Here is an 11258-nt window from a genome sequence, read left to right as displayed (position 1 = left end):
ATCTTACAATTACTTTGCATTATGTGGTGACGTATGGAAGGGAGAGTTTAGAAATCAAGAAGGCGAATAAGGGGGCAAGGGGTGAGGAGCGTCCAATGAGCGTTGAGGGGAGGTGACGCGTCGACCAATCACAAGCGAGCGCCGTAATGTGGCGGGACAGCGCATGTTAAAACACGTTTAACTACCGCTCTGCGAATATTACGCGCCCTAAAAGGCATCACCTTAATCGCGCATCCATTTAGGCCACGTTTTCGCTATTAAAAGATGGCCGACCACACAAGATTTGCGAATAAATCATTTTGACAGTTGGCTTTGTGCTGGACGGGTCGTTTCTGATGATCGTTAAGTCTCTTGTCGAAAGTTGTATTATCGAATTAATCAATCATATCGTTCTACAAAATCATAGTGGTAATCTTCTAACAACTTCACAAACTAATCAAAAAACTTATCTCCAAATTCAGTAATAACTACACAAAACCAGGGGTGTAATAATTCCGGATTTGTCAAAGTTTATCATCTTTTTCCTTTGTTTTTTCGTGTCCGAGAATAAATTTCATTCAATTGAATGAGTGCGTACTGAGAACTTTGTTTTCAAATTTACTCCGTACAGTGTAAACGGAAAAATTTGGAAAAGTATTTTCTTAAATTCAGTAAGCAAGAGAAGTTTAAGTTTGTTTTCATTCGAAAGTAATGTAAATCGGTAGATTAAGTGCAACGCTTTAAAAATGCAGCAAAGTAAACCGTCGTTCATGATCAAGGACCTGTTGAGTGACGTCATCACTGTCAATGAAGGTACTGTGTTTCACTTTTATTTACTGTATTTCCACTTATTGTATCATAATTTCTACATATTATATTATTCATTTGAGATTTATCTTAAATATTGTCTATCTTTATGCTAGATACTTAATACTAATAGAGCGAAGACAACAATGAATATAATGTGAGTGACTCTAAAGGAAAATCTGTTAAATTCATGTATTTAAGCACCATGGCATATTTTTAAAAAATTGGGTTTTCCAACTTTCTGTGAAATATCTTTCTCAGAAAGACTTGTTGCAATTGACTTATTAGTATTCTTTAGATAAAAAATACAAAATCGCCTTAGATAGTATTTTTATAAATAACTTTTTGTATGTTTAACTCAATGAAGTTTGATCGAGATATTGAGTATAATTTATTTACTGTGATAAATATTTCCAATAAGGAGCTTTCAATAGTCTCCAAAATAATTCTACACATAAAAATTATGTAAATTCGAATGAGCTACTTCAGGCTAATCTAAACATAAGTATATATTTTTCCATTCTTTCTCCGTAGTTCTATCCTTCAAAATTTATTAGCTCGGAAACTTATTTGTTCGAAAACATACATACAGAAGTCTATGAAACTGAAACATTGATGAAATAGATCAATTATAATTAATAATACTTAGCACTAGAAAGATTATCGTGTAATTAAGATATATTATAGCTAACATGTTTTGAGCACCATATTGATTTGAAGCATAATAATATCATACTATAAGAAATACCGGTACGCGATAAGTAAAGATGGTGTCATAGAATATGACGGAAAAATTAAATTTCACAACAATGGATGTATTTGCACTAAGAAACATCAAAATTAATTTCCAGCTCAAAACTATCAACATGATATTTTTTCAAATTGTTTTTCTTGCTAAACCAAGTTCAAAACAATAGATAGCTAGAATATTATCGATTCAAACTAACTCATAACAATCATAACTCTTAATCCATTATAATATTAATGATCATCGACAAATAAAACTATAGTATCTTGGGAACAGCTTTACCGAGCACCTCATAAAACTATTAGTACAACAGATTTCTCCCATTCGGTAGGTGTATTGCGGATTGCAGTCTTTCTGATTTCAGGCGGGGTTGTGTAAAAGAGAGTACACTTCTTAAACAAATTTATGAATTACGTTAGTTACGAATGAATTAGAGTTGATTTTAACTATATCATATAACTTCCCTCCGTATAAAGTGTAGTTTTTTTTTGTGTAGTTGAGAAGTTGATATTGTGGTAATTAATATTCGTATTAAATGAAAAAAAACTAAGAAAATGTCAAAAAACCACAGATTTATTGTTACTTAGAAAGACCGGTTTCGGTTATTACACTATTGTCAATCTCTGATAAATCTCTGATAATGGTGTAATAACCGAAACCGGTCTTTCTAAGTATCAATAAATCTGTAGTACTCTCATGGTATAATATTGGTATGACCAGTATAATTAAAGAGTAATAATATAACATTCAAAAATATTGGAATATATAACTTTTAGCGATAAGCATTCACAGTCTCCAATGTTTCAATCATTCTTGTTTCCGCTTTTCTACAATCCGCAAGCCTCAATTAAGAGCACTAGTAATATTGTGAGCTTTTCCTGTTATGAAAAGTGTACCATAATTCTCAATTATTGCTCGTGCTTTATAAGCCCTGTCAATCATGAGGTTCATCGACCTGAGGTTTAAATTATAAATACTGTCGAAGTGAAATTTCCGTAAGGGCCTCCCCACCAATAGAAGCCATAAGAATATAATTTGAAAGCCTGTCATTAAAGGATGTTAAATGAAACCGGATTTTAATCTGTGAAGCTTGTTCGGAATGTAATTTTAACAACTATTTGATTTACGGAACGTTTCTGCATTAAAGGCTTGGAGCTCCGCGTCATAATTATATGAATGTATACTCACGTTTAAACTCTTTACTCCATTCGGTTGAATACAATAATGGAAAATGAAAGCTCTTTTAACGGGTAGTAACCAACTCTATCAACTGAAAACTTTTGACAAAGTTTCTAAATATAAATAAAATTTGAATTCAAAATAGTTGAAAGTGAAAAAGTAGCAAGCTCACGAAAAGAATCACTTCCTTCCATAAATTCCAGGGCTCCAGAACTCAATTATCAAGATACAAGATATATTTAAATAAATAAATGTATGTATCTTGGTTTAAGTGCAGTAGCATATACTTATATTTATTTTTTGTAAAGTTTTTTGTATTTTCTTTTTGGCAAATAAAATTCATTCATTCATTTGAAGTTTCAACAAAGGAACGTTTTCTATTTCAAAGTATATACATGCTGATCCAAACACAAACCACGCCATCAATTCTCTTGCAAACACTTATCATGTGAGATTCATTAGTCCATGAGATCCAGAGTCCATGTCCGGATCAGTAAAAATATGCTCCTCATGACTTATGATGGGAGTATTTAAATTTTCTGTCGGGTTGAGTAGGGATAGTCCCATTGGAACTTATCAGAGTGATATTTTTACTGTACCTGAACAAATACTGATACTGATATGTGAGAATCAGTATTCAACCGTTCATGAACCGTCAGCTCTCCGAACCGTTCGCGAACTGCGCGGTTCGAGTTCGGGTCGGCATGTGTGAACGTATCTTATAGATAATATCGTTAGGGAGATATTTCGTTGTATCAAATAAATCAGCTAGATTTTTGTGGAGAACATTTATAATTTCCCTAAAAATCACCGTTTCTCGTTTTATTCGTTATGAATTGATAAAAAATTCTTTAGTCAGCTCTCCGAACCGTTCGCGAACTGAGCGGTTCGAGTTTGGTTCGGCATGTGTGGACGTATCTTGAAGATCATTTCGTTGGGGAGATATTTTTTTGTATTAAATAAATCAGCTAGATATTTGTGGAGAACATTTACCCAAAATCAACCGCGTTTTTCGTTCTAGTCCTCATGTTTTGATAAAAATTCTTTACAAAAAGGTACACCGTCAATCAGTGGTTAGAGTTAATTTTATGAATGTGAAATTCATGGAAAGTTCAGGGAATTGCACTAATTCAATAGAAATAGAATATTGCTGGTGTTGCAATGAAGTTAAGGTCTAGGTCAACATTCTTTATACTGTACAACAGGCAATAGAAAAACTGTACAGCACTGCTGTACAACTGAAATAAGCAGAGAATTTCAAGACTTTAGTAGAAGAATATTATTTGCAACACATTTTTTGCCATGAAAACATGTTATAGGTTTTTTGTGAATATCAACTCGTTTTAGTACTGTAATTCCGTCAGCTTCCAAGAGTCTCGTCTACTTTAAACTTTATTTTTTATTGATTCTTACAATAAGTACATCATCAATATGATAGTGAGAGAAACCTTGTGCTATTCCTCTCCCAAATTTAGATAAGGTTACACATAGTCCGAAATAGGTTAAACTTCTAGTGAATTTTAGATTGGTTTCATAGTGGAGATTGATATTATGAGTATTGAAACTATTACAATGTAGAACTTTTTTTTAAAAACGTGGCAGCAGATTAATTGTGACTAACTATAGTTTTTTTTTTATCAAGATTCCCATTCTATCCAACAGTCCACCACATCATATATTGTGGAAAAATGTTTTGCTATTCAGTTTCATTTATTTATCCCTAGATTTCCAAAATTGAGAGTATCATTATTTTTTTTTAGTTTCTTTCCGTATTAATTTTATATCCCTCTTGACTCCTCTCATGGATCGTTACAATCAGGGGCGCTCATTTCCTATCCCCCAAGACCAATGACGCACACCCCAAATACGCATGTCCCAGTTATCAGCACCATTAAATTCGGCTCCATTACCAAAAGATAGTCAGTCGTCTTGTTCACTTCCTACCTTTTTTCTTGGGACCCCCAATACTTTTTTCAATATGCAGTCTGAGTCAAAAACCAGGGCTCCCCATGGGCACCCCTGTCTCAGTCATTGGAGTGTGTGTTTTCTCAGCCCAGTCTGGGAGTGTTCAAGACTGTGTTACCTGCATAACTCCTTTATTATTTAATAACCAGGCAATCTTTATTTATTATTCCACCAGACAATAACATAGACGATAATTCGGGTGGCTCGTTGGAGTAAGCGATAACGCGCCGGTCTAATAATCAATAGAACCCGAGTTCGAATCTCGACCGGGGCAAAACGTTTTTGACCACAGCACAATCATATAGATACGGCCACACCGTATTTCGGAGGAGAAAATAAGCCGTCGATTCCTACTACCTGAAAAGTAGTCATCTCTCATCATAATCCCTCTCCCTCATTACCCACGCACAAGCCTAGGAGCTTATGTGTGCATCACAAAAAAAACGGTTCAGTAAAAGTGGTGGATATTGTGTTCACCTTGCGTATCACAGTATTCAGTTTTGAAACAATCCTAGAAAAACAAATCTCAATTAGCTTTCATAATAATATAAATATATGTATATATATATATATATATATATTATATATATATATATATATATATATATATATATATATATATTATTTTTCATAATATATTATTTATCTATTAATCAGCACAATGAGAAACAAGAGACAGACCATGCCCATTCACAACATCCGTAAACAAAGCCATAGTGCATGACAGGTGGTTAATGGTAACGTCAGCACAGGTCTCCTACACCAATAAAAACACTAGCTGATATAGATCAGTTGAAATCAACAAATTTCCATTGGTGTAGGAGCACTACCAGTGCTGACGTCACCAGAATGCACTATGGCTTTGTTTACGGAGGTAGTGGGCAATTATTACGCATGTGTTCCAGATTTTGATAAATAATATTTCAAATAGAGGTAACCATTATAATTTCTTCGAAATTTTTTCTGTAAAATATAAAAACCAAAAATTATTATATTGTCAAGATTTTTATTTCATTCAAATGTTTCTTTACTTTCTTGTGTTCTTGACCTTATTCCTATACAGTATTAACTATACAGAGCTCCACTAATGTTTCTCAAAGTTCATAAATGCCTTGTGCAAACAAGTGATGTATTAGATGCTATTGACAATCGCACTGCGATCGCATAACGGCGAGGGGGTGGAGAGAATTTTTAAGCAATGGTTAAATGGTTGATATCGTCACCGTTTCCATCGCTGTCATGCGTCTCTTCACATAGGCTACTATAGTATTTTTCAAACTTCACCAATTCATTTTACATTAACTAATGTTGTCTTCATGCAATGCAGATTCTCTATCCTTATTTTACTTTCATTGATATTCCAAGTCCCCATTCTACTTTCAACCAAAACTAATTTCATATCTATATTGTCAAGATTCTTATCGCATTTACTAACATTTATTGATTGATTTATACAGTAAGTACATCATCAAAATGATAGGGAGAGAAAAATAAAGTAACCTTGTGGTATTCCTCTCTCAAATTTAGATAAGGTTATACATAGTCCGAAATAGATTGAGTCTAGAGTTGTTCATTTTACAAAATTTTCAGTCTAGATTTTGAAATTAAGATGATTCAAAACAAAACATAGATGAAATAATAATAACTGGCAGTGTGCCATTGTTTTTTCTCGATTCCTATAGAGTTTTATTGATTTCCTCAATCATAACTAACTATCCTATTTTCAACCAAAACCAACTCAAGACTAGTGATGAAGATCAATTTTAATGATTTTCTCTACATTTTTCCTAAAGATTTCCACAGATGTACAGATTTCCACATAATTTATTCATTTATTTATAAGGTTAGCAAGGTTAGCACAAACAATACAATGATCGTAAAAGAAAAACAGGCTATTGCCCAAAACTTCTTCAATTTCCTTATTTAGTTTCAAATTGTCCAAATATTATACATAGGTTATGTTCATTTCAGTTTCTACACCAAATCAAAATCTGAAAATATGACTTAAAATACTTAATAATAATAATCTACTTATACGGATTCCTACTAATTTTCAGAGTTCCAGAGTTTCTCTGTCCTTTTTGGAGGATTCTGAGGATTTATTGATTTTTCTCATTGAGGATTCATTAAAATGCTTCAATCAAAACTGATTATTCTGTAAAGTCTTATTGCATTTACTGATTTGATACATTTGATGAATTCAAATAAAAGTTTCCAAGGTTTCATTAATTCTCCATATCCAATATTCTATTTCGAGTTGTACTGTTTGTTAAAGATTCCAACAGCGGCGGCGAACCAGACGTGGACAGTCACAGCGAGCAGGGTGACGAATCTCCCAGTCGAGACCTGCTGCTGCTACAGCATCACACACTGGGCCTACTGCCCCCGCCCGGGCAGGACGGAGGCGGCGCTGGGGGCGGCAAGGGTCGCAAGCCTCGGCGGCGGCGGACCGCGTTCACGCATGCGCAGTTGGCCTACTTGGAGCGGAAGTTCCGGTGTCAGAAGTATCTGTCGGTGGCCGACAGGAGTGACGTGGCTGATGCCCTCAATCTGTCGGAGACCCAGGTGAAAACCTGGTACCAGAATAGGAGGTGAGCTGGTGAAAGATTTCTTCAGTTTTCTCAAAAATGAAACCGCGGATCAAAGTCGACCCCCTGAATGAGAATCTTGGGTAAAAAGCTTTTCCCGGACAAAAATGAAAAAGAAGCAATATTTTTTCATTGATAGGACCAATGTTGAATACGGATCAAGCCGGGTATATACTGAACAAATGTTCGACAAACATGTTTATTGAAACAGTTTGGGCAAATTTTATTATGTTTGACAAACGATGTTTGCCCGTGGCCAGTGTGGACGCGTCAACAAACAAAATATTTGTAAGTGGGGGAGCAGAACAGGTTTATTGGGCAGCGCCAAACACTGGAAATGTGTGGAAAAACAGTAATTTTTTGTTTGACAAACAATGATTGTCCAAAGTTTTTAAATTGTTTGTCCCCTCAACAAACATGTTTGCCGAACATGTATGTCAAATGTGTATGTATGTATGAACATGTATGTTCAGTGTGGACCCGACTTCATGTTGTTTTTTATGAAAGACTTGAAATCCTTTTATCACCTAGAAAAATGAAATAATGTACTCGGAATGGTAATTTTCTCTTTGAAATGTGGGAATGTAAATTGTATTTCAATAATGCTTCTCTCTTCAAAACGCTACTTCGACTTTGATGCTTCGAGTATTACCACTCACAAAGTAGGAAAATTGGAAGATGAAGAAATTATAATAAAATTATCATAAGGCAGCTCGCACAGCGTAGTGATCTGAGCTCGCAGTTCAGTCCAAAGTGACGGATGACTTTGTTGTGATTCTTACACTGTATGGCATTAATTTATATTATTATCCACGAACAAGCTATAAACTATCAATATCTATAAACTAACAATAATGAATTTATAGCCAAATACAAGAAAGATTTTTACAAATAAAAATAATCATTAAAATACAATCGTTTTTGGCGTGATTGGAAAAAGAAGCCTTGAGGTCCAGCCACGTGTTCTGAAAATAAGAAATACATTTTTTAATCTAAAAACATAACAGCAGTACAAATGAAACAATTCTTCGTCGTGATAAAGATATCAATGTTTTGTATCTTTCTTGGTACTCGATACTTGTCTAGCACTGATTCGCAGTAAGAGGACTTTTAGTATGTTTTTCTCCTCCCAACTACTCTAAATCGACCCCTGAAGTAAAATATTGATGCATATTTCATGATGCCCCATCTGCAAACATTCATTCTCTAGAATATAACGATATTTTATCGAACACGGATGAGTCAAATAGCATATTCTGAGAAAATTATTCCTGCTAAAAAAAAAAATATTTTCGACATTGGAATTTTTAAATTTTAATGTAGGAATAATTGATACATCGTGTGGATGTATAAAACTTCCGTTAATGTAGCGGTAATCGGACCCTAGTGAATGCTAAGCCCGGTTGCACCAAAGCCGGTTAAATTCACGAAAATCAGTCAGAGGAGCCGTCTTTCTGCTTCTCGAATGTTTCATTTCGTCAAGGAAAAACTTTTCCAATTATACTTACTACTACTTACTCCTTGGCGCTACAGCTCATTCAGAGCCTTGACCTCCTTCAAAAAGCCTCTCCATTCGTCTCTATCTGCAGCCTTACGTCTCCATCCCCTAACACCCAGCTTTCTAATGTCGTCCTCCACATCCTACAGCCAACGCTTCCTCGGACGTCCTCTCAGCCTTCTCCCTCCTGGGTTGTTCCTGAAGACCTTTTTCACAACTCGTTGTAAAAATCCAATTATAGAAATGAGAAAATAAAGTTTATCATAAAAACTATGACTACGCTCCGTTTCGAGAAGCCAATTTTCTGACTCCAGCTGTTTAGTCTACAACTTAGCTAAATCCCGAGCTCGGAAACTGGCCCTTAGTGCCGGTTAAATTTTAAAAGGTCTTTAAAATTTAATATATTGTTACTTATAAATTATTATTATTAATAATAATATTATTTTATTTGATAATATTATATTTTTACAAATAAATAATATAATATGCATATCATCAGCTGATGAATAGCGAGGGTTAGAAAAGGGTTCTTTTAGAAAAGACGGCTTCTCTGATTGGTCTCGTGAAATTAATCACGGTTAAAATTTAACCGGCTCTTATGCAACCGTCACTAACTGTTTGAAATTAAATCCCACTACAGAAATGCTACGAATACAATTTGTTTGGATTGTTTGGTTTACAGGACAAAATGGAAGCGCCAAAACCAGCTACGTCTTGAGCAGTTGAGACAGCAGGCAAGCGCCGAGAAAGATCACTCGGACCCCGCAGCCGCCTGTTGTCCCGGCTACCAGACGCAGGCCTCGGCTGCATGCAGCTTCCTCTCAACCGCTGCCGCCATTTTCAGAAATGTCACCTACGTACACGGCTGCCAACTCTAGACTTTACTCAGTCAAAAATATACATAATTCAAATCGCCTACCATACTGCAGCAAACTGAGCACTGAGTTTAAGGGCCGGTTTCTGAGCTCGGGATGTAGCCAAGTTCAAGACTTTAAACAGCTGGAGTCAGAAAATTGGTTCTCAGAAACGAGACGTAGTCGCAGTCCACGTTTAAATTAAATTTTGAAAACTAGAAAATTGAACACAAAATAAAATAAATAGAAAATGATGAAAAGTTTCAGCTATTTTGAATTATTTATGAATGTTGCATCTCATCAAGGAAAAACGTTTCCTATTATAGAAAGGAGAAAATAATGTTTCATGAAGAGAAAATAGTGTAAAGTTTCAGCTATATTGAATTATTTAGGAAAGTTTCATTCCGTCAAGGAAAACCGTTTCCTATTATAGAAAGGAGAAAATAAAGTTTCATGAAGAGAAAATAGTGTAAAGTTTCAGCTATATTGAATTATTTAGGAAAGTTTCATTCCGTCAAGGGAAACCGTTTCCTATTATAGAAAGGAGAAAATAAAGTTTCATGAAGAGAAAATAGTGTAAACGTTTCAGCTATATTGAATTATTTAGGAATGTTTCATCTCGTCAAGGGAAAACGTTTCCAATTATAGAGATGAGAAAATAAAGATTATCACAAAAACTACGACTACGCCCCGTTTCGGAAAGCCAATTCTCTGACTCCAGCTGTTTGTCTAAAATTTAGCTAAATCCTGAGCTCGGAAACCGACCCTTAGTGCCGGTTGCACAAAAGCCGGTTAAATTTTAATCGTGACTTATTTCACCAGAACAAATCAGAGAAGCCGTCTCTTTAAAAAGGTCTTCTCTTATTTGCTCTCGTTATATTAATCACGTTTAAAATTTAACCAGATTTTGAGCAATCGGGCCTTAATCGTTCGTAGTTCAAACTTCCAGCATTCTTCATAAGCGATATCATAGAGGAAAGATAGCATAAGAAGATATCTCATGGTATAGGTCGTTTATGTTCCAAATTTAAAGCCGATTTTTTGTTAACTCAAGACGATTGCCGTCGACGACTGTCTATTATTAATTTGTTAGCCGGGTGAGAATGTAATAACGGCACACTATTAGAGACTACCAGCATCATAATAGCTTCACGAAAAAGAATTACATGGACTATCGGCTTGAGTTAACAGTGAAATTTGAAATGATATTACCATAGAGAAAAGATAGCATAAGAAGGTGTAGGGCTTTTATTTATGTTCCAAATTTCACTGTTAACTCATATGATGGCAATATCATATTTCATGGTACTATCATAGAGAAAAGATAGCATAAGAAGATATCCCATGGTAGAGGGCTGATATGCTGCAAATTTCACTGTTAACTTAAGCCGGTAGTCCACGTAGTTCATTTTCCTGAAGCTATATAACACTGTTAGTCTCTCATACTGAGACGTTCTTACACTCTCACCCGGCCAAAACAGTAAAAATAGAGACAGCTAGTCAACAGTAATCGGCTTGAATTAACAGAAAATCGGTTTTAAATATGGAACATGAACGACTTATACCATGGGATATCTTCTCTTGCTATCTTTTCTCTATGATGCATCATTCCAATCGGCTGCTGCAGTAAACTAGAGCTA

The 11258-nt window shown here is 35.0% G+C and overlaps 1 protein-coding gene across 1 annotated transcript; it reads left to right on the top strand.

The window, feature by feature from the left end:
* The first annotated feature begins 263 nt into the window (after window positions 1-263).
* On the top strand, window positions 264-9707 carry LOC111064285 (homeobox protein SAX-1-like). The gene is made up of 3 exons (XM_039433190.1): window positions 264-792; window positions 6954-7269; window positions 9447-9707. Exons 1-3 carry the CDS (start codon window positions 726-728, stop codon window positions 9640-9642), a joined length of 579 nt encoding a protein of 192 aa, XP_039289124.1. The 5' UTR covers window positions 264-725; the 3' UTR covers window positions 9643-9707.
* Window positions 9708-11258: the final 1551 nt, after the last annotated feature.

Source organism: Nilaparvata lugens, chromosome 7 (genome assembly GCF_014356525.2).
Source record: "Nilaparvata lugens isolate BPH chromosome 7, ASM1435652v1, whole genome shotgun sequence".
Lineage (NCBI taxonomy): Eukaryota > Metazoa > Arthropoda > Insecta > Hemiptera > Delphacidae > Nilaparvata > Nilaparvata lugens.
The sequence above is the reverse complement of the archived record's forward strand: the minus strand, read 5'-3'. Positions and strand labels throughout refer to the sequence as shown.

What these genes read in the sequence shown, in the direction of transcription:
- LOC111064285 (XM_039433190.1), top strand. Translation starts at nt 726, where the DNA reads ATGCAGCAAAGTAAACCGTCGTTCATGATCAAGGACCTGTTGAGTGAC. An exon ending in CGTCATCACTGTCAATGAAG is followed by an intron (nt 793 to 6,953) that starts GTACTGTGTTTC and finishes TGTTTGTTAAAG; the next exon opens with ATTCCAACAGCGGCGGCGAA. An exon ending in ACCTGGTACCAGAATAGGAG is followed by an intron (nt 7,270 to 9,446) that starts GTGAGCTGGTGA and finishes TTTGGTTTACAG; the next exon opens with GACAAAATGGAAGCGCCAAA.